The 19,439-nt window shown below is 35.3% G+C and overlaps 1 protein-coding gene across 13 annotated transcripts; it reads left to right on the forward strand.

Moving 5' to 3' along the window:
• The first annotated feature begins 1,177 nt into the window (after positions 1-1,177).
• On the forward strand, positions 1,178-19,302 carry LOC127936382 (elongation factor 1-delta-like). Of its 13 annotated transcripts, XM_052534189.1 has the most exons (11): positions 1,410-1,492; positions 2,860-2,910; positions 9,519-10,024; positions 11,675-11,795; positions 12,124-12,195; positions 14,655-14,720; positions 15,098-15,185; positions 16,046-16,146; positions 16,236-16,436; positions 16,516-16,710; positions 19,175-19,302. In XM_052534189.1, the coding sequence occupies exons 3-11, from the start codon at positions 9,522-9,524 to the stop codon at positions 19,211-19,213; spliced, it is 1,386 nt and encodes a 461-aa protein (XP_052390149.1). In that variant the 5' UTR covers positions 1,410-1,492; positions 2,860-2,910; positions 9,519-9,521; the 3' UTR covers positions 19,214-19,302. The 13 variants fall into 13 exon arrangements, with proteins under 13 accessions (XP_052390158.1, XP_052390156.1, XP_052390159.1 ...); XM_052534195.1 differs by lacking the exon at positions 9,519-10,024 and having other exon boundaries at positions 1,356-1,492; XM_052534192.1 differs by lacking the exon at positions 14,655-14,720.
• The last annotated feature ends 137 nt before the right edge of the window (positions 19,303-19,439 follow it).

Here is a 19,439-nt window from a genome sequence, read left to right on the forward strand (position 1 = left end):
TGATAATTACGTCATTTTTAAATGAGTAATTTTATGATTTATATAATTATTGTGATTTATATTATTATTATTATTATTATTATTATTTATCTTTTACACACAGGTAATTTTAGTTGAACAGTTATTATAAATTGCTTATTTAAAATAAATATTAATGTATACTGATCATGTCATATAAATAAGCTGTAGTATCAAAAGATTGCACTATTTAAAAAATCTGACCTTACATGTTTGAGTCTCTATCACTATATTTTCAAATGTATAAACTAAGTTAACAAGTTTCACTTGTCACTGCACTGATAGAGCAAGATTCTTTATTTTATTTGTCCTCCTTCATTTTACATATGACGTTTAAACTTGTCATATTCTTCAATCTCTTAACCTTTAGCAAAACCTTTAACCTTTAGTTTTGAATCTCACGAGAAGTAAATCAAACTTGCTTTGTGTTGCAAGGCTCGTGATTGGTTGTTCGTCACATTCATTTAACACATTCATGTGCATGCACTCCACAAACTCAGGATCAAATCCTGAGGTGACAAAGAAAGTTGATGATCAGCATCATGGTACCAACAAAGCCAGATTGGAGAGGTTTGGTTTTGTTAACTCAAAACTAATCCTTTGACTCTGAATTTGTTGAGCTACCATCTTGGTACAGGCCCCTGGTTTCTCAGACAAGGTTTGGGCTAAACCAGGATTAGGCCATAGCTCAGTTAGGACGTTTAAGTATTTTTTTATTAACATGCCTTATATTAGAAGAATCATTTCTTGAGTGCATCTTGAGACAAAACAAATACTGATATATTTCAAGATCAGTCAGTGGAAGTTGCTTTCAGTTAAAACAGCTCAGATACACACTTTAGTGTTTAAGCAATGTCTGTGAAACTGGGGCAATGTGTCCTAATGATGTAAAACAATGTTTCGGTGACATCGTCAGATAATACCCATCTGTCGTTCAGAAGTAAGAAGCTACAGAAGTATAAAATAATAACTATTTCCGAAGTAGTTTTAGCATTAATTAAGAGCTAAAGAGAAGGCAGAAAGTATCACAATAATTAAAATAAAAAGCCAGAATTTTAGTAGAAAGTTTTTATTTGTAGTTTTTGTTTGATTTAATAGCTTTAATCTGAACTCGTATTAACGTGCAGCTGTTAGGTCGGGCACGAGGACGGAATGTTTCACTGCAACGTAACTGAATGTACCATCTCAGTTCTGGGGGTGTGACATTCATAACATCCTTGCACTCTTCTACATTTTACAAGTTTTTACATATTGCATAACATTAAACAATTGTTTATTAATATTTACGTATATAAGAAAGTTAAAATCGTATGGCCTTTGTAGAATAGTACCATACGAACAATTAAATGTAAATGAAAACCCCTCTGTCAGCTATAAGTGCGCGTTACCCGGTTTTCTCAGTCTCTTTCTGTAATAGGGACTCCGGTGGGGAAGTTGAACTCGAACCGCTTGTCACTTATCAAACTCTTCGAAAGTAAGTAAAATTTTAGTTTTCACTAACACGATAAGTGGTAAACATATTTTACTTTTATCGTGTTATTACTGAAGTGTTCCGCTGTGCATGTCGCGCCACGTGGTGAAACTCTGTTAAACCTCCCTGAACTTGTTCAGCTTCCTCCACATCACGGACTCACAGTCTATCAGACGTAGATAAAAACCCATGTTTCACGAGTTTATAAAACTGTCATGAAAGCATGTGGAGTTGAAGGTGACAGCATACATGAAGTTTCAGTGTTGTAGGTTGTGTTTCATGTGTTCATAAACAGGGTGGGTCATAAAAAGCATCTGTAACGGATCTGTATGTGTCATCTAATCCTGACCTACAGGTCTCTATCAGCTGGTTTAAATCTGGGTTACACGTGTTACTCGGGTTTATTTGCTCTCCATGTCCTACAAGCCAGTGTCAGTCTCATTGACTCCCCCTTTTTAATTGGCACAAATAAAACGTGCCTCTATTTCACTTCATAATATGAATTTCTCTCCATTTGAAATGCCAAGGTAAGTTTAATGGTATTTTATGAATTCATTACAATTAAACAGTATATTTTTTTATCATGCTTTGCATTTAAAAATGACAGCTTGATAGATGGCAAACAATACAATTTGTAACTTTAATTATTCTTGTTTTAAACACCATAATTTGATGTATCAAACATGCTCTTTCTTGAGACATTTTTGATAACAGCACTGGACACTGTAAACAAGCACACCTTACCTTTTATAAAATTCTTATTATTGGTCAATTTTGGAAATAATGGAAAATAATGCTATATGTCTTCATCACTATTTGGGTCGATTAACTAACAGCTTAAACCCTCTTTTAGCATAAAAAAACTACTGTCAGGATGTAATAAAAACACTGGAAAATAAGCTTTGAAAATGTGGACAAAATTAATCTAACGGCTGACCTTATTGCATTTGTAGGAGTTTCCCATTCAAATGCAATATTTATGGGAGGGGAGTATAAAATTAAATAAAATTATATTAAATATTCTGCTATTAAATAAAAACTGATTCAGCATTCACTTAAAATAAGTTTATTGAAATTTCAGCCTAAAAAGCATGTCTTAAATTAACCTATTCTGGCCTGACACGTCTGGGATAGTTGCTAATATGGAAATCCTTGGTAGATTGCATTGGTCATTTTGTGTGTTTTACATTTGCACATTGTCAGTATATCACCTGCAGAACTTTCCGCTCCCATCTATGCTTTTACAGGCTTGTAGTCCCAGGCTAATTTGCCCCATTTAGTCAGTCTTTTGTGGGCCACTGGTTTCAGATGAGTTAGTCCTTGATGCTCATTTCTCAGCTCATCTAATAATTAAATGCTCATTGTTAAAGGGAAGGTAGAAAGCCCTCGTCATCTGTTGTTTTCGCTGAACACTTCAGTGGGTGAGTGTGGAAATGCACTGCATGATGTGTTTGTAATTTGTGTGGATTTTCAAGCTAAAGAATAGTTAATGTAGTTTAGGAGTTTGGATTTTGTTGGAGTTTGAATTTTGGCATGACTTCGCCTCATTTTCAATGTTATTTTCTCTTAGGGTAGGACATGATTTGACTACTGTCCTCCCACCCTTAAAAACACGTTATTAGAATGTTCCTGGCTATTTTCAACGTGATTGTTACCATTTTCACATAATGTACACTACAATATGTGTTTCATGTCTCGCATAGCCAATGTTTCAGCTGTTGGTGTAGCATTTGGCCCAATCAAGGTTTGGCAGGTTAGCACGGTCCAGTTAGTCCTTCCTGGTAGATGCCCTAATTGCACTATTAAACTAAACCATGTTTCCATTGACCGACATTAAAATATTAAATGAGATCAACTTTATGTAATGACATTTAAATGTACATTTAATATTCTTTGGAGACTTTTGCTTTTCACATCACAGCTCAGGATAGTTTCCAGTGAAGGGATTTGGGATTGTGTGCATATTTCTCTGATTTTCCTGTTTATTGTTCAGATGGCATTTATTAACCAGGTGATTATCTTAGAGAAAAGATGTGGTAATCAACAGCAAATTGCACATGCATTACACATCATCAAGTTAAAAATAAGATAGAATATATGCATTTTAAAATATTGGCATTTGACTGCAATTTTATGTTAACTGTTGGGTATGGCCAAAAAGTTAACTTCTTGTTCATGCTGTTTTGTTCAACTTGCATGGCTGATTTAAAAAAAAAAAAAATTCAAAGAGATAACGATTTGGTAATTGTCAATGGATGTAACGATTCACTAGCTCGCAGTGCGATACGTTTCATGATACTGTTTCACAATACGATTTTTTCACATTTGTTTTAACAAAAATTTTAAATACCAAATCAAATAAATAATACAATTAATCTTTATATAAACAAAGGATTTTCCTTTACTCTTTCATTTGAAATTAAAGGAAACAACTGTATTTTTATCATGATCCAAACAATGATGCTGCATACATGAAGCATGAGCTGTTGTTGATTCAAATTTGATTGTATAGTTAAAAAATTTAGAGCAAAAACAGATTGTTTTAAAATTTTTACTAATCAAATTCATCTGCATTAAATCAAAATGGCCAACTGGCAACACGAGCACAGATTAACATTCTGACAGCAGGTGGCGCTTATGGAACAGCAGCGATACAACGTTTTCCTGCATTGTGCTTAAATACTAATTTAATATGCATTATACAGAGACAAAATTAGAAGAAAATACTAGAGCCCGACCGATATGGATTTTGGGGGCCGATGCCGATATTAACTCGAAAAGAGTCGATTTATAAGCTGATATTTTGATTTTGAAAATAAACTGGATATTAGACCCATTTCCTGTAAACTGCACTTACACAAAATTCAATAGCAAAATATCTGCCTGTTCTATGTATGTGGGCTGTATAAACCACTTTCCAGAAGGGATTTATGTTAAAAAAGCCTTAGATTACAGTCTCAATGACTATACAATTGCACATCAAAAGTATAGATTTTTTAATGATCAAAAAACAGTCTGATTTTAAACATTTAACACTTTTACTTTCTTCCAGTTGAAGCTGGTTTTAACAGTCTGTGTGTGTACTATAAATAAATTATAATACTAAAGTTAAAGTATTTGCAGAAGTAGTCCCACACTTTGCTGCTACAGCATTCACCTTTTTCAGCCATCTGTAGGGCAGAAAGAGAGACCGAGAAGGAATAAGCGTGTATTAATATCACCATGTATCATTACTCATGTCATCATTAGAATTATAATAATAATAAACTGGGATCTCCTACATAGGCAAACATTTAAAAAATATATATATATTAGGGCTGCAACTAACGATTATTTTGATAATCGATTAATCTGTCGATTATTTTTACGATTAATCGATTAATCGGTTTATGTACTTATATTTTTTGTTTTTTCCATTTTTTCCCCAAGTAAATTATTAATAAAGGGTCTTTATCATTCAGCATAGATTTTTAAGAGATTTTAACCATTTTGCATTGTCATATCCTCATCAAAAATATACCTGGAGTTGTTTTATTATGTTAGTAATCCTTTGTCGAACTCTTCTGCAATCAAAACACTGACCCATACTCTAGCAAAATTCACAAGGAGATTTCAAATATTGTTTTCACCATGGCAGTCCTTAGAGCTCCTAAAGTAGTTTAACATCCCAAACAAAGCTTAAGGAATCTTTGAGAACATATTTTCACGAAGTATAAGGATAAAACAGAATAAAATTGCAGTGCATTGTATTTTATTATTTACTGGGAAAAAGCTTTATAGCTTATGCTGTGAAATTGTAAACAATCCTTCGAAAAAAAAAGTGCCAATGGCATGAAACCTGAATGGAACTCACAATTTAAAGTAAAATCCATCAGAAGGTTGTCCAGAAAAAAAAAAAAATTGGGACACACACAAAAAACCTGCTGTGTGAAAAAGAGCAGTGAATACTTAGAAAAGAAGTGCATTTTAAATATACTCAAACATTTACCTCTCTCAATTAGTCATAATTAGGCTGCAAGTCTGAATTATGAACTGGTAAACGACAAACTGATCACATAACATGTTTGTAAAGCTTTAAATGTTAACTGTTAAAAAGCAATGTTATCAGCTTTTATGACTAAACATTTGCAAACAACCTTGTACTGGAGAATCTGCACAAATAAAATTCTTAGGGGCCGTTCACATATTGCACCTAAAAACGCGTGGAAAACGCTAGTCGCGCCGCTTTCTCCTTCTTTCCAAAGCGCTCGGGCAGAAGCGCCCCTGAGGCGTCTGCCTTTGCTAAGCAACCATGACGTGCTCTCTCCATGACGTGCCCTCTCCATGAAGACCCGGAAATTTCAGCAAATGATAAATGGATGCGGTGTGGATGCGCCTTGGAAAAACGGGCGCATCGCACCGCGTGCGTGTCGCGACCGCGTCGCTTCCATTATGAGAGTGCATACTGCGCGCCTACATAGGAAATAACGAACTTGAGCACGCAAAAGACACGATATGTGAACGGCCCCTTAAACAGTTCAGTAGTGCAGAGTTTACAGGTTACTCTTCATTTTGAAGGCTCAAAGTAAAGTACTCCCACTTTGTAAAAACGGGGGTAAATGTTCGATTAAATCGATTCGTTGTTTCAGCTCTAATATATATATATATATATATATATATTAGAGCTGAAACAACGAATCGATTTAATCGATTAAAATCGATTATTAAAATAGTTGTCAACTAATTTAGTAATCGATTCGTCGCTAAATAAATTTTATTTGCCATAAGCGGCTCATTTCGTGCATATTTCAAATCTGCGGTGACCAAAGTGTGGCAGTAATGAGCCACCGGAGGTTTTACTCAGCCAGTACAGCAGGTGAAGTAGCGAATAGCCAATAGCTGGCCTCGTTTTATGTCACGTGCTTCCCGAACAGCGTCTCTGCAGCCTTCAGCGGGAAGTGGGAGTACTTTACTCTACTTTGAGCCTTCAAAATGAAGAGTAACCTGTAAACTCTGCACTACTGAACTGGGACCGTTCACATATCGTGTCTTTTGCGTGCTCAAGTTCGTTATTTCCTATGTAGGCGCGCAGTATGCATTCTCATAATGGAAGCGACGCGGTCCCGACACGCACGCGGTGCGATGCGCCCGTTTTTCCAGGCGCGTCCACACCGCATCCATTTATCCTTTGTTGAAATTTCCGGGTCTTCATGGAGAGGGCACGTCATGGAGAGAGCACGTCATGGTTGCTTAGCAAAGGCAGACGCCTCAGGGGCGCTTCTGCCCGAGCGCTTTGGAAAGAAGGAGAAAGCGGCGCGACTAGCGTTTTCCACGCGTTTTTAGGTGCGATATGTGAACGGCCCCTAAGAATTTTATTTGTGCAGATTCTCCAGTACAAGGTTGTTTGCAAATGTTTAGTCGTAAAAGCTGATAACATTGCTTTTTAACAGTTAACATTTTAAGCTTTACAAACATGTTATGTGATCAGTTTGTCGTTTACCAGTTCATAATTCAGACTTGCAGCCTAATTATGACTGAATGAGAGAGGTAAATGTTTGAGTATATTTAAAATGCACTTCTTTTCTAAGTATTCACTGCTCTTTTTCACACAGCAGGTTTTTTGTGTGTGCCCCAATTTTTTTTTTCTGGACAACCTTCTGATGGATTTTACTTTAAATTGTGAGTTCCATTCAGGTTTCATGCCATTGGCACTTTTTTTTTCGAAGGATTGTTTACAATTTCACAGCATAAGCTATAAAGCTTTTTCCCAGTAAATAATAAAATACAATGCACTGCAATTTTATTCTGTTTTATCCTTATACTTCGTGAAAATATGTTCTCAAAGATTCCTTAAGCTTTGTTTGGGATGTTAAACTACTTTAGGAGCTCTAAGGACTGCCATGGTGAAAACAATATTTGAAATCTCCTTGTGAATTTTGGTAGAGTATGGGTCAGTGTTTTGATTGCAGAAGAGTTCGACAAAGGATTACTAACATAATAAAACAACTCCAGGTATATTTTTGATGAGGATATGACAATGCAAAATGGTTAAAATCTCTTACAAATCTATGCTGAATGATAAAGACCCTTTATTAATAATTTCCTTGGGGGAAAAATGGAAAAAACTAAAATATAAGTACATAAACCGATTAATCGATTAATCGTAAAAATAATCGACAGATTAATCGATTATCAAAATAATCGTTAGTTGCAGCCCTAATATATATATATTTGGCTCTAGAAATTACTTGAGGTCGACCGATTTATCGGTTTTGCCAATTATTCTGTACCAATAGTTGATTGCTGGAACAATAGGTTATCGGCAAAAATCCATGCCGATAGTTTTCCGCGTTTCCTCCCTTGCTGGAGCGGCTGATAGTTTCCCTGGTTTGAGTCTGTTGCTGGAGCGGCTGAGAAGGCTCTGTTTTCATTATATAGTGCAAGAGCGGCCTCTAGTGGCTGAAATCACTGACAGCACGTGCTGTTTGTTTAGACACGTGACGCTTGATGTTGAACAGGGCGAGAAACGGACAAAAAAACTACCGCGCATGAGAGCACCATTCACATAGTTTTCTATTAAATTACATTGTATTTGACCCGAATCGTTGTTAATGTGCATAATGAATTGTATATTGTGGCTCTAATAAAGTCTGTATGTTTCATTAAGCTATTAAGCTATATTTATATATAAGCTATATTTATTAAGCTATAATATAGATTGCTCTTTCCGTTTGCTCCGTTTTTTTAAACATTGAACTTCAAATTATCTTTACCTCATTGTTCATTCTTTAAGTAAACTTGTGTCCGTTTGGTGAATAAATAAACTGTTTTAGACCACTGCTTGAGTTGAACGAGACTAGTCTGGAGTGTGTGTGTGTGTGTGTGTGTGTGTGTGTGTGTGTGTGTGTGATTAAAGGGTCAGTTCTCCGACTCAGCGCAGCTCTTTTATTTTGGTTAGACTATCATTAAGTGCTCAATAATAGAAGCAGTTAAAGTGTGTGAGTATACATTGTGCTGGTATAATTGTAGGGCCCTATGTTTTCCCGCGATGCAGAAAACGGGGACGAATCGAAGAATCCATTCATAAAAATGGAATTCACAGTTTAGTGTGCGACGCATGCAGTGATTTCAGCGTCTGATGTCTCTAAATGAGGACGAAAACACATGAAGAACATCTCCAAAATTGCTTTGAGAGTCACTTCATGAGCATTTGACCATTTGAATTGAGCAGAAGCATCATATCACATGCACAGAATTGTAAAGGAATTCATTTATTTTGCAGCCTATCAAAATAAAAGTCCGACTTTGAAGTCTGTTGTTCAGTAGAATGTACATAGCCTACTACTATTGCTGAAATTTAAGCAAGCATTATTACTTTAAGATTAATAAACTTTAATTTAACTATTAAAAAGGAGTGGAGTAAAATTAAAATGGAAAAAAAAAAACGGAATCCAGAAAAATTAAATAAAGGAATTTGGAAAGAAATAAAATGGAATTTAGGAAACAATAAAAAAAAAGATTTGGGCCCTATTAGAGTGTGGTAATTTCAACATTTATTATTACTGTTACCTAGCTATCGATATTGGCAGAATCCAATTTCGGTCGACCTCTAGAAAATACCATCCAGGCCTATACCTTTTCTGAAGTTCCCCTTTAAAGTTCCATTCATATAAACCTCAGCTCCAATTATATCAGGTTTTGTTTATCATCTCAACCGACTTGAATCATCACATATCATTAGGCAAGCCTTGTTACATCTCTAATTGTTATCTTTGACCAGACTGCATGTTTAAAATTGACAAAATTTGACAATGTCTTAATTCAAAACTTCCATTTGTTTCATTGGTTCCATTGATGAATCCCTATTGGAATATTTCCCTCGAGAAATATTAGCCTTCTGCTGATATAGACTGGCTGTTTTGCAGGCCTTCTGGATGCGCTTAGTTGTTTCCTTCTCTGTCCTCGTTTACTGTGTCCAACATCAGCTTAGACTAATTTTTCAGCATCTGCCTATTTTTATTTTTTTCCTTATATGCTGTGAATGAGCTAGAGAATGGAGAACCAGCGGGGGTCTCGAGGCAAAGAAGAAACTAAACACGAACAGACAAGGAATCTGCCGAATTCAAATGACGGAAAGAGGAAAAACACTCGTTTGTCCCGGTCTGAAAATCAGGGTCCTGAAGAAAAAGGTCTTTTGTGTCATGATCGGACCTCACAGGGCATTAGAGGAGAGAAGGTCTGGTTCAACCGCAGCGTATACGAGCAAGCAGATGATGCATATCAAACCTTGTTGAGCGCAGGGACTGGGACACCTCTGGTTTCATCTTCCCCAAAAGATCGAATTCCCCGCACCCTTGTCTTCAGGGCTAAACGCAACGGTGCGCAACAACTGCAAGAGGAGGAGAACCAAACGTACACCCGTTCTTATGCATCACGTCAACAGCACCGGGGTTCAACCCACCAGCGCTCCTCGTCTGAACCCGATCGGCAGCTCCCAAAAAGTAACAGGAAGAGGGTCTTCTCGGAGACTGAACGTGCCCCTCAGAAAAGGGACAAGTATGGCTAGTTTAGGGGCATGGGACAATTAACTTTAAGGAACTGCCTTCTCATTTATTTAACGGTGTGTTTTTGTGAGTTGTTTGTGGATTTTATAAAAAAAAAAAAAAAAAAAGACCTTTCAAAAGCCTCAGCCTGGTTCGTGTCACCATTGGCTGTTGGGTGAAAGTTGATCTGTGTGAAACTAATCCAAGGGCTTTGGTACGCAAAATCTGTCCCATTGTCTGCAACCCGTGTTAGCAAAAAGTTATAATTTTAGTTTTAGTGGTTGAATGGACTTCAATCCAAATAACCATTCTACAAAATCCATGTGAATGCGAGACCTGGAAAACATTACTACTTTTTTTTCCTGCATCTTGAAGTTGGTGTTTAGATATACAGGGTTTACTATTGATCATTTGCAGTCTTTAATTTATCATTCTGAACAACTGATTCTGACTTTGACAGTAAAGGTCTGTTTGATCTGTTCATGGCAAGAATTAAATTAGATCATAACAAATAGATTAATGAAGGCTTTTTTCACAATAAGGTCTTTCACATACTTGAATACAAAATGCAATGCATCTCACAGTAGATTTTACACACTGGTGGTTCATTGTGTGGAAATGTACAGTATATTAAGGAGAAGTATAGATATTTGTATAAACTGATGATAGGTTGGTTTAGGTAGGTACATTAGTTGCAATACTTTTTCCCATTTTGCCAGTATATTATATTGTTTGTCTGATTTCTTTTCATTGCTTGTTTGTTTATTGTTATGGCATATGTTCCTTGTTTTCAGATAAAAACAACAACAGTAAAATTACTTGCATTAGCTGTATTTAACTAGTTATTGTCCATCACGGCTGCTAAAGTTAAAGGGTTAGTTCACCAATAAATGACTCACCCTCATGTCGTTCCAAACCCGTAAGATCTCCGTTCAGCTTCGTAACACAGTTTAAGATATTTTAGATTTAGTCCAAGAGCTTTCTGTCCCTCCATTGAAAATGTATGTACGGTATACTGTCGAGAGGTGATAAAAAAATCTTCAAAGTAGTCCATGTAACATCAGAGGGTCAGTTAGAATTTGTTGAAGCATCGCCAATACATTTTGGTCCAAAAATTACGACTTTATTCAGCATTGGCAGAGTAGTGATGTCCGGTTCGCGAACAAATCATTCGATTTAACCGGTTCTTCTTGAACCAGTTTACCGAATCGAACTGAATCGTTTGAAACGGTTCGCGTCTCCAATAAGCATTAATCCACAAATAACTTAAGTTCTTAACTTTTTTTTTAACGAGAAAAGCTTGAATGCAGTAAAAACTCTAGTAATGATTCTGAATACTTTTTAAATTGTAAGGGGGAAAAAAATCCAAATTCAGTAGAACTAATAAAAACGAAATGGTTCTGAAACTAATAAATTGCCATAAGTTCTGAAAATACTGAAAAGGATGTATTCATACATGTTGCACATATGGATGGTGCTTGGCTTGATTTATGCTTGCTTTATGTTTTAATGCTTTTTGCATTTTTTTTTGTCTTGAATTAATTATATATATATATAATAATCATTAGACTTGCATTTGAATTCTTTGTTTGTTTTTTTTGTACTTGAGTCTTTCTAAATCTATATGTTTAATTCTGATGCTCACATCTTTTTGTGTTCTAAGCATCACAATGAGTGGACTTCAAGGACTTGCCCAGGAGAACATCTGGTTTGACAAGTCCAGATACGATGAGGCCGAGAGACGCTTCTACGAGGGCATGAATGGCATCCCTCAGACACCTCAGGTACAGACCGACAGCAAAGCATAAGTTGAGAGTCTAAAAAATCTTCCTCATTTGGCTTTTCACACAAACCAGTAAATGTCTTGATGAATGAGGGTGACTGATTCCTCATGGTGAGGCATGAGTTCCTGTGTACTCAGCTGCTGTACGTCCATCTATCTATTTTCCAAGTGTCTGTTTTCTTTTCACTCATATGCTGAATAGTCTGCACTGACAGCACTTCTCTATGCACCTGTGCATTTTTGTTTGCTTGCTTGAATGCTCACTCACAGCCTCTTGCTGTTTTTTTTTTTTTTGACATGGGCCTTTTTAACCCGCTGTACCCTTCCAGGAGAAAGATGCTAGTGCCATCCTGCAGGACATTGCTAAAGCCCGACAGAATATCCAGCAATCCCTAGCCGGAGTGAGTACTGCCTCCGAAATATGAAAGAAATCATAATCTCAACTCATTTTTGGAGCAACTGAATCGGTACTGTAATCGTCTTGTGAAGCACATTTAAGTAGAGTTATTATTGACGCTAGTCCTGCATGGGACCAATTTGAAGGGCTTATTTAATTCCACTTCATGACGCTATGACCAAGTTGGAAGTGAAAATTGACAGGATAGTTTTTAGTTCAGCTGCTGATCGTCAAGACTGGAGCTACAGTACAAACACTCCCACTCCAAAAATATCCCAGTGCTATTTTAGCATGTTTACAGAACCCCCTCTGTGCCCCTGGCAGGGAGAAATAAAATCAGCTGTAGTTATGGATTAACAAACTGTACATGTAGATTATTAACCCATGTACACGATTTATGAACCGTGTAAGGATTTGGAAGGGCGGGAGATTTGGTGGATTAATTCGTTTTGAATTTAAACATAAACCTGAATATATACACGCATACATACATACATAAACATATGCCATTGGTTGAGTTAATTATACTATGGAAACTCTAACAAACAGAAACTGTTTTAGAAAACTGAGCTTTTGTTGTTGTGCGTTCAAAACATATTACATCATATGTATTATATTTGCTAATATTGGGCCATTGATCGCCCAAATTAAGTACTTCTATGAAATAAAAAATAATTATACAGATAATGCTGTTTCCTACAAAAACGTCAAATTTAATATTTTAACTTCATTGCAATATACACTATATTCTCTAATTTTATATTGTCAGCAGCAAAGACATTGCAATAGAATGTATTTTCCAGATCTAATGGCAGTGAGCTGTATTTTGTAAAAAAAATACATTTAATTTTCACTAAAACACCTAAATTATCAAAATGTATTTCTTGGAAACTGATAAAAGTTTGCATTATGCTGCATGTTAATAGTTTTGAATGGACCTTTACATTTGAAAACTAATAATGAATGTAAAAATATTTTAATTTTGCTTTTTCCAGAACATTTTTTTTGTATATGTATATCTTTTGGGCAAAAAAGTTGGTACATCGATAGGACCAATTAAAATTAATTTCTGATCTGCTATTTATTATATTTATTAATATTATATACTATTTTTGCAGATTTGCTTGTCAATATTTTAATTTATTTTTGATGTAACTTTCTAAAATCACATGCGCAGATTTCTTATACTGCTCCATAAATTTCCCAAAACAGACAGAAGCTCCCACGGTCTCTTCTCAATGATGCTGCAGTTTTTTGATTCCTCTGTCAGCTGTTATACTTGACACCTCCCTTATCTCCAAAGCATATGCTTACTAGACACTTCAGAAAACTCTATTGCATTGACTAAGAATCAGAGATGACGTCAAATATTGTGTTCACCTAAATTCACTGTAGCAAACTGTCTTGTCGTGCAAGTAGGTCTAGCTTGATCTCCTTCCCAGCATGACATCTTTGGTTATGTTTGTGCCTGTGCTTTTTGCATTGTGTGCTACACTCAGTCTTTTTTTCATCTATCAGCGTTAATGTTGTAAGAAGGAAGCAGGTTGCTGTGCAGTTGCCTGACGATGTTAGTGTGTTTATGCTTTGTGCTTTTATGTATGAATACACAGCAAATGTGTGCTTGCATTTTTTTTATTTGGATTTTGAGAAACTGTAAACATATCTTTAGTTCACCCTAAAATGAAAATTTGCTGTAAATGTACCTACCCCATGCCATTGAAGATGTAGAAGTGTGTTTCTTCATCAGAACAGATTTGGAGAAATGTAGCATTGCATCACTTGCTCACCAATGGGTCCTCTGCAGTGAATGGGTGCCGTCAGAATGAGAATCCAAACAGCTGATAAAACCATCACAATAATCCACACCACTCCAATCATCAATTACAATACATTATTTAACTCTTAAGCTGTTGCTTCTGGCTAAAATACAAGTCCATAATATTGTAATATACAGGACAAGTCATTGATGTATTTGTTTCTTACAAACATGCAGCTTTGTTTCACAAGACATTAACTGATGGACTGGAGTGGTGTGGATTATTGTGATGTTTTTTGGGACTCTCATTCTGATGGCACCCATTCACTGCAGAGGATCCATTGGTGTGAAAGAGATGCAAAGCAAAATTTTGCCAAATTTGTTTTATTGAAGAAACTGTCTTCTACTTCTTGGATGGCCATGTGCATGATAATGTTAAGCAAAGTTTAATTTTGGGGTTTTCTTGTCCTTGAAAAGAGTTGTGCACAGTTGCACAAATATAGGTCTCAGCAACATGAAGGTCATTTAAAAGACCAATTTAAAGTGAAGAAGAAAAAAGCCATGTAATGCATGCATTCACGTTTTCTATGATCACTTCCTTTCTTTGAATTTTAATAGAGCAAAACTCTCTTGCTGTTATAGTATTTTATCCCTGTCTCTTTCTTTGATTTGTTTGTGGTTGTGGTGGTTAAATGTGAATCTCTCAGGCGAAGACCGCTCTGCAGAGTAATAAAGGGCACACTCGCACTCAAAAAACGCGGGAGAGGAAGACCGTAAGTGCTGTGGGGTGGTCTGAAAGAAAGCATGTCAATTGAGCCTGGAGCAGTGTGGATCATATACACATTACTGCTTGACACTTACAAAACAGATGTTTTATAACAGCACAGACATAATGCATGACAGTTTTCATGCATTCATATAAAGTTTAAGCGTTTAAGTAAAATGCATGCACATTCATGTAGTAAAATGTTATTTTAGTGTTTCCAACATATCATGCTATAAGTGCATCCACATGATTTCTATTTAGTTACAGGTGACAAATCTTTTATTTGGCTTGTCTGCAGTCACAGCCCTGCATGGTGTGGTTTTTTTTTTTTAACAGTCAGTCCTTTATGAGATGTAGTTCAGTTGTCCTCCATCTGCTTTGCAGAGTCAGAATGCCAGCAAGTCTGAGGATCAGAGTGAGCTGGTCTCTCGTATGAAGAGTTTGGAACTGGAAAACAAGAATCTGTACAAAGGTACGTATGAGAAGAGACCGATGTGATGGCTGTTCCAAAATCAAATGAGTTGCCTACCTAGACAGCAATTTCACAGTCCTTGATTTGAAGACTTGATGGGTGTTTGTTGACACTTGTCAGTGAAATAAGCCATAATAAATGATGGCGATCCAGTGTGGCCACGTGCATAAAAACAGCACAGTTGAGAAATGTGCTTAACATGTAGGATTTCACTATATGATTCATCTCTTCTCACATGCCGCAATATAATAAAATGGCAAGGTTTTTTTTTTTTCAAGTGAGACCTTGATATGTTCATTGGATTTTAGTGGCAAAAATGATTCCTTGTATATTTGTAAACGCTTTCTTACATTTCTTTTGAGTATCTCTAGTTATCAGCTCTATAGTATTTTGTCTGCTAGAAAATGTGAAAAAGTACAGAAAATATGTAAATTTGATAAAATACATGTAATGTTACAAAATAAAACTGAAAATAAAATTAATAATCTATATAGACATGTCAAAAAATAAAGAACTAAATTATTAGAACTCTGAAATTGAAACTGAATAAAGTAGTATCTCAATACTATGATAGTTACATTTTAAATTGACTTATTTATATATTTATATATATTATCAGTATTCATTTGTGTTGGGTTTTTTTTTTGGTTTGTTTTTGAACCCTTTCCCCCAGACTTTAATTCAATTTTATTTATTTATTAATTTAAATTTATTTATTTATTCATTCATTTTCTGCCAGCATGCTATAGTTTGAAACAGACCCAGAGATTGACTGCGTTTTGGCTGAAAATCCAGTTTGTTACTCTGTGTTGAAGATGCTCGTGATCAGTGTGAGATTAATAGAGCTGTTAATTTTCCAGTGGTGGATGATCTGAGAGCAGTTCTGTCCAAACTGGAGTCCAGAATGGCTGTGCTGGAGAAGAGCCAAGCGCCGGCTTCAAAGACTGTTACTTTCACCAAGGTAGATGTGAAATCCTGCCCTCATAAAGTCAATGTTTGTGCATTAAACAAATTCAGTCATTCATAACCTGCATATTGTTTTATCTGAAGACTGCTCCTGTCCAGAAGCCCAAGGTTGAGGAACATAATGGCGCTGACGACGACGATGACGACATTGACCTCTTTGGCAGTGATGAGGAAGATGAGGAGGCAGAGCGTATCAAAGCAGAGAGGGTGAAGGAATACGCCCAGAGGAAATCCAAAAAACCAGCCCTCATCGCCAAATCCTCCATCCTGCTGGACGTCAAACCTGTACGAGACCTTAAGCACTCACAATCTTTAAAGTGTCGAGGATAATTCCTCTGTTTCTAATATGTTTTTTATTGATCAGTGGGACGATGAGACGGACATGTCCAAGCTGGAAGAGTGTGTGCGCTCCATACAGATGGATGGCCTCCTGTGGGGAGCTTCTAAACTGGTTCCTGTCGGCTACGGCATCAAAAAGCTGCAGATCAACTGTGTCGTAGAAGACGATAAAGTGGGAACAGACATTCTGGAAGAGGAGATCACCAAATTTGAGGACTACGTAAGTGCAGTATATTTTTTGCTGAATTTGAGAATAAGATCTGGTCACGTTTCTCCCCACAATCAAAATACATTTTTTATTTTGTATAAAGAAAATTAAATGTCTTCAAATATTGTACTTTTTTTTTTTTTTTTTTTTTTTTACATTTTTAGCTTTCAGTTTCCATTCATCACATTGTACTTTTGCATTAAATCATAATTACTTTAATCCTGAAAATAAAGAACTGGCTTAAAATAATTATATTTATAAATTATAATTATAATAAAAAAATAATAATTTTATATATATATATATATATATATATATATATATATTAGTGCTGTCAATCGATTAAAAAAAATTAACTAATTAATCGCACAATTTTTTAAAATTAATCGCGATTAATCGCGATTAATCGCAATTAAAAGACTGAAACTTTTTGGATATGTAAATGTAAAATGTAAATAATTAATGTAAACTCAAGACAAAGAAACTATTTAAATTCAAAATATGATTGTTTATTGGAATTTTTGTTTAACTTGTAACACAGATTTTCTCATGTAAACAACATACCTGCAATAAACCATCAATATCCTCCAAATTAACTGTTGGCTTGAAAGCCATATTTATTACAGAAATAAAAACACAGGCATGTAAGTACCATTTGAATTTCAAAACAATCAATGCCAATAAAAAACAAAAATGATTTCCATGTTGAATTCTAAGTGGACTGCAAAAAAATTCCAAAGTATAGTCATTGCCAGTGCTTTAAGTGGGCCAGTAAGCACCGGTACCGCCACTTCCAAATATAGCTCTTGAGCTTACCGCCACCTCTCCATGCGCCCAGAACGTGCTTGTAAGCGGTACGCTCATTTGGACATCTGTTTTAAAAGAGGTTTTAATCTTTTACCTGCACTGCCGATTTTCAGAGAGCCCTTCACAATGCAAGCTTCCTAATTCATCCCACCCAGAGCAGAAACTACATTACCCATTCACCCTTAAGTTACACAAGTGAATAGCGCATGTGTCGCTTTTCCCACTGTTAAGTGTCAACAACTCAACGTGGCCGGAGAAAGTGTGTGAAACTCGTTGTGAGTTATACTAAAGCAAAATCTTGAGTATTTATTGTCTGATAAACATTAAAAACTGTCTGCGGAGGTTGAGTCGTCCTGCAGCCCCCGCTGGCTGTTCATTGGCTGCAGCATCTTTTTTCTAAGTTCTAAAAAAATACCGTAGACGGCAAGGCACAAATTTAGATATTCATTTATCTAATTAATCTATAGCCTATGCACAAAGACAATATGATCTTTTTGTCCCCTTTTTGTGTTAAAGCTTGATGAAGAGAGAGAGCGCAAGTTGCTGCAGCTGCGAGGAGGACAGTGATGCACGCGCACAGGAGTGATTGACAGTTCGCGGCACTGTGTACAAAAAATACTCCGCTACACAATTATTTGGTTATTTTCGTTTAAGCTTATTAACGTTAGCGTTACAGAAAGGTCTGATTTACGCACTGTTACAGTCTTTTTTTTTTTTTTTTTTTTTTAAACAATGACATTTGAGTTCATGATTTTAATGTTGCTGTTTCTTGTGGCAGACTGAAGAGTAATCCGGCAGAGTTTTATACTGAAACTTTCCGTCTAAAAGTCCTTCCTTGGTCTTATCCATATTTCTTTGCACGTTGAACACACATAGGCCACAACTGGAAATAAAAAAAAACTGCAACCGCGTTAATTGCGTTATTTTTTTTTAACGCGTTAAATATTTCAAATTAATCGAATGCGTTAACGCGCTAATTTTGACAGCACTAATATATATATATATATATATATATATATATATATATATATATATATATATATATATATAAAATACTGTTGCAAAAAAAAAAAAAAAACTGGTCTTAAATATAGGCTTTATTTGTGCATTATATACAGTACATTTAAAAGCAAAACCTGTATATATTTGCATATTGTATATCCATAATATTGTAAATATGTCAGTAAAACGCTATATGTATAAACACTTAATTTATTGCATAATGGTAATTTTTATAAAATGGAGGATAAATTGAGGACAAATGAACAATTGCTTTCAAAATAAAGACCTAAAACACTTATATTAATGTTATATATTAAATTGTATTATATAAACTAGATTTAAAAAATAAGTTTTAAATATATTTTTAATTAAAATTATTTTATATTGCAGTGTAAAAAACTGATTTTATATTGATGTATTAATATTTGCAAATGTGTGTTTTACAGTAATACAGTAACCGTAATAAAATTAATACAAGAATAAATTAAATTATTAAAATGAAAATTATCACAATGACCAAAAAACATTGCATATATTCATTAAAATAAAATAATTTATCATGGTTAGGTGAAATCTGAACGGATAAGTTTTTTTTTTTTTTTTAGATGCACACTTTGATTACATTATATACTGACCAATACTTCACTTGTTCCTCATTATGTTGTAGGTCCAGAGTGTTGACATTGCTGCCTTTAACAAGATCTGAGCCTCTCACCTTCATCTCCGTTTCTCACTGGGTTACTGCTGCTTTTATATCACACAGTTACCAATAAACTGTTCAGCCACATGAACCAACTCACTGTTGACTGTCTTTTATTTGTGCTCTTTATTCATGTTCTGTTTTCACTTGTTTCTATTATATTGTCACTTTTTTATTTAAATGGTAAGTTCATGCAAAAATGAAAATGGTCATTCCATCAAAAAGATATATT

Source organism: Carassius gibelio, chromosome A2 (genome assembly GCF_023724105.1).
Source record: "Carassius gibelio isolate Cgi1373 ecotype wild population from Czech Republic chromosome A2, carGib1.2-hapl.c, whole genome shotgun sequence".
In the NCBI taxonomy this organism is placed as follows: domain Eukaryota; kingdom Metazoa; phylum Chordata; class Actinopteri; order Cypriniformes; family Cyprinidae; genus Carassius; species Carassius gibelio.

Bases quoted from the DNA above. Each gene is read 5' to 3' on its own strand.
- LOC127936382 (XM_052534189.1), top strand. From the start codon at position 9,522: ATGGAGAACCAGCGGGGGTCTCGAGGCAAAGAAGAAACTAAACACGAA. The intron at 14,721-15,097 runs GTAAGTGCTGTG...TCTGCTTTGCAG, and splicing joins AAACGCGGGAGAGGAAGACC to AGTCAGAATGCCAGCAAGTC. The intron at 16,437-16,515 runs GTACGAGACCTT...TTTATTGATCAG, and splicing joins TCCTGCTGGACGTCAAACCT to TGGGACGATGAGACGGACAT.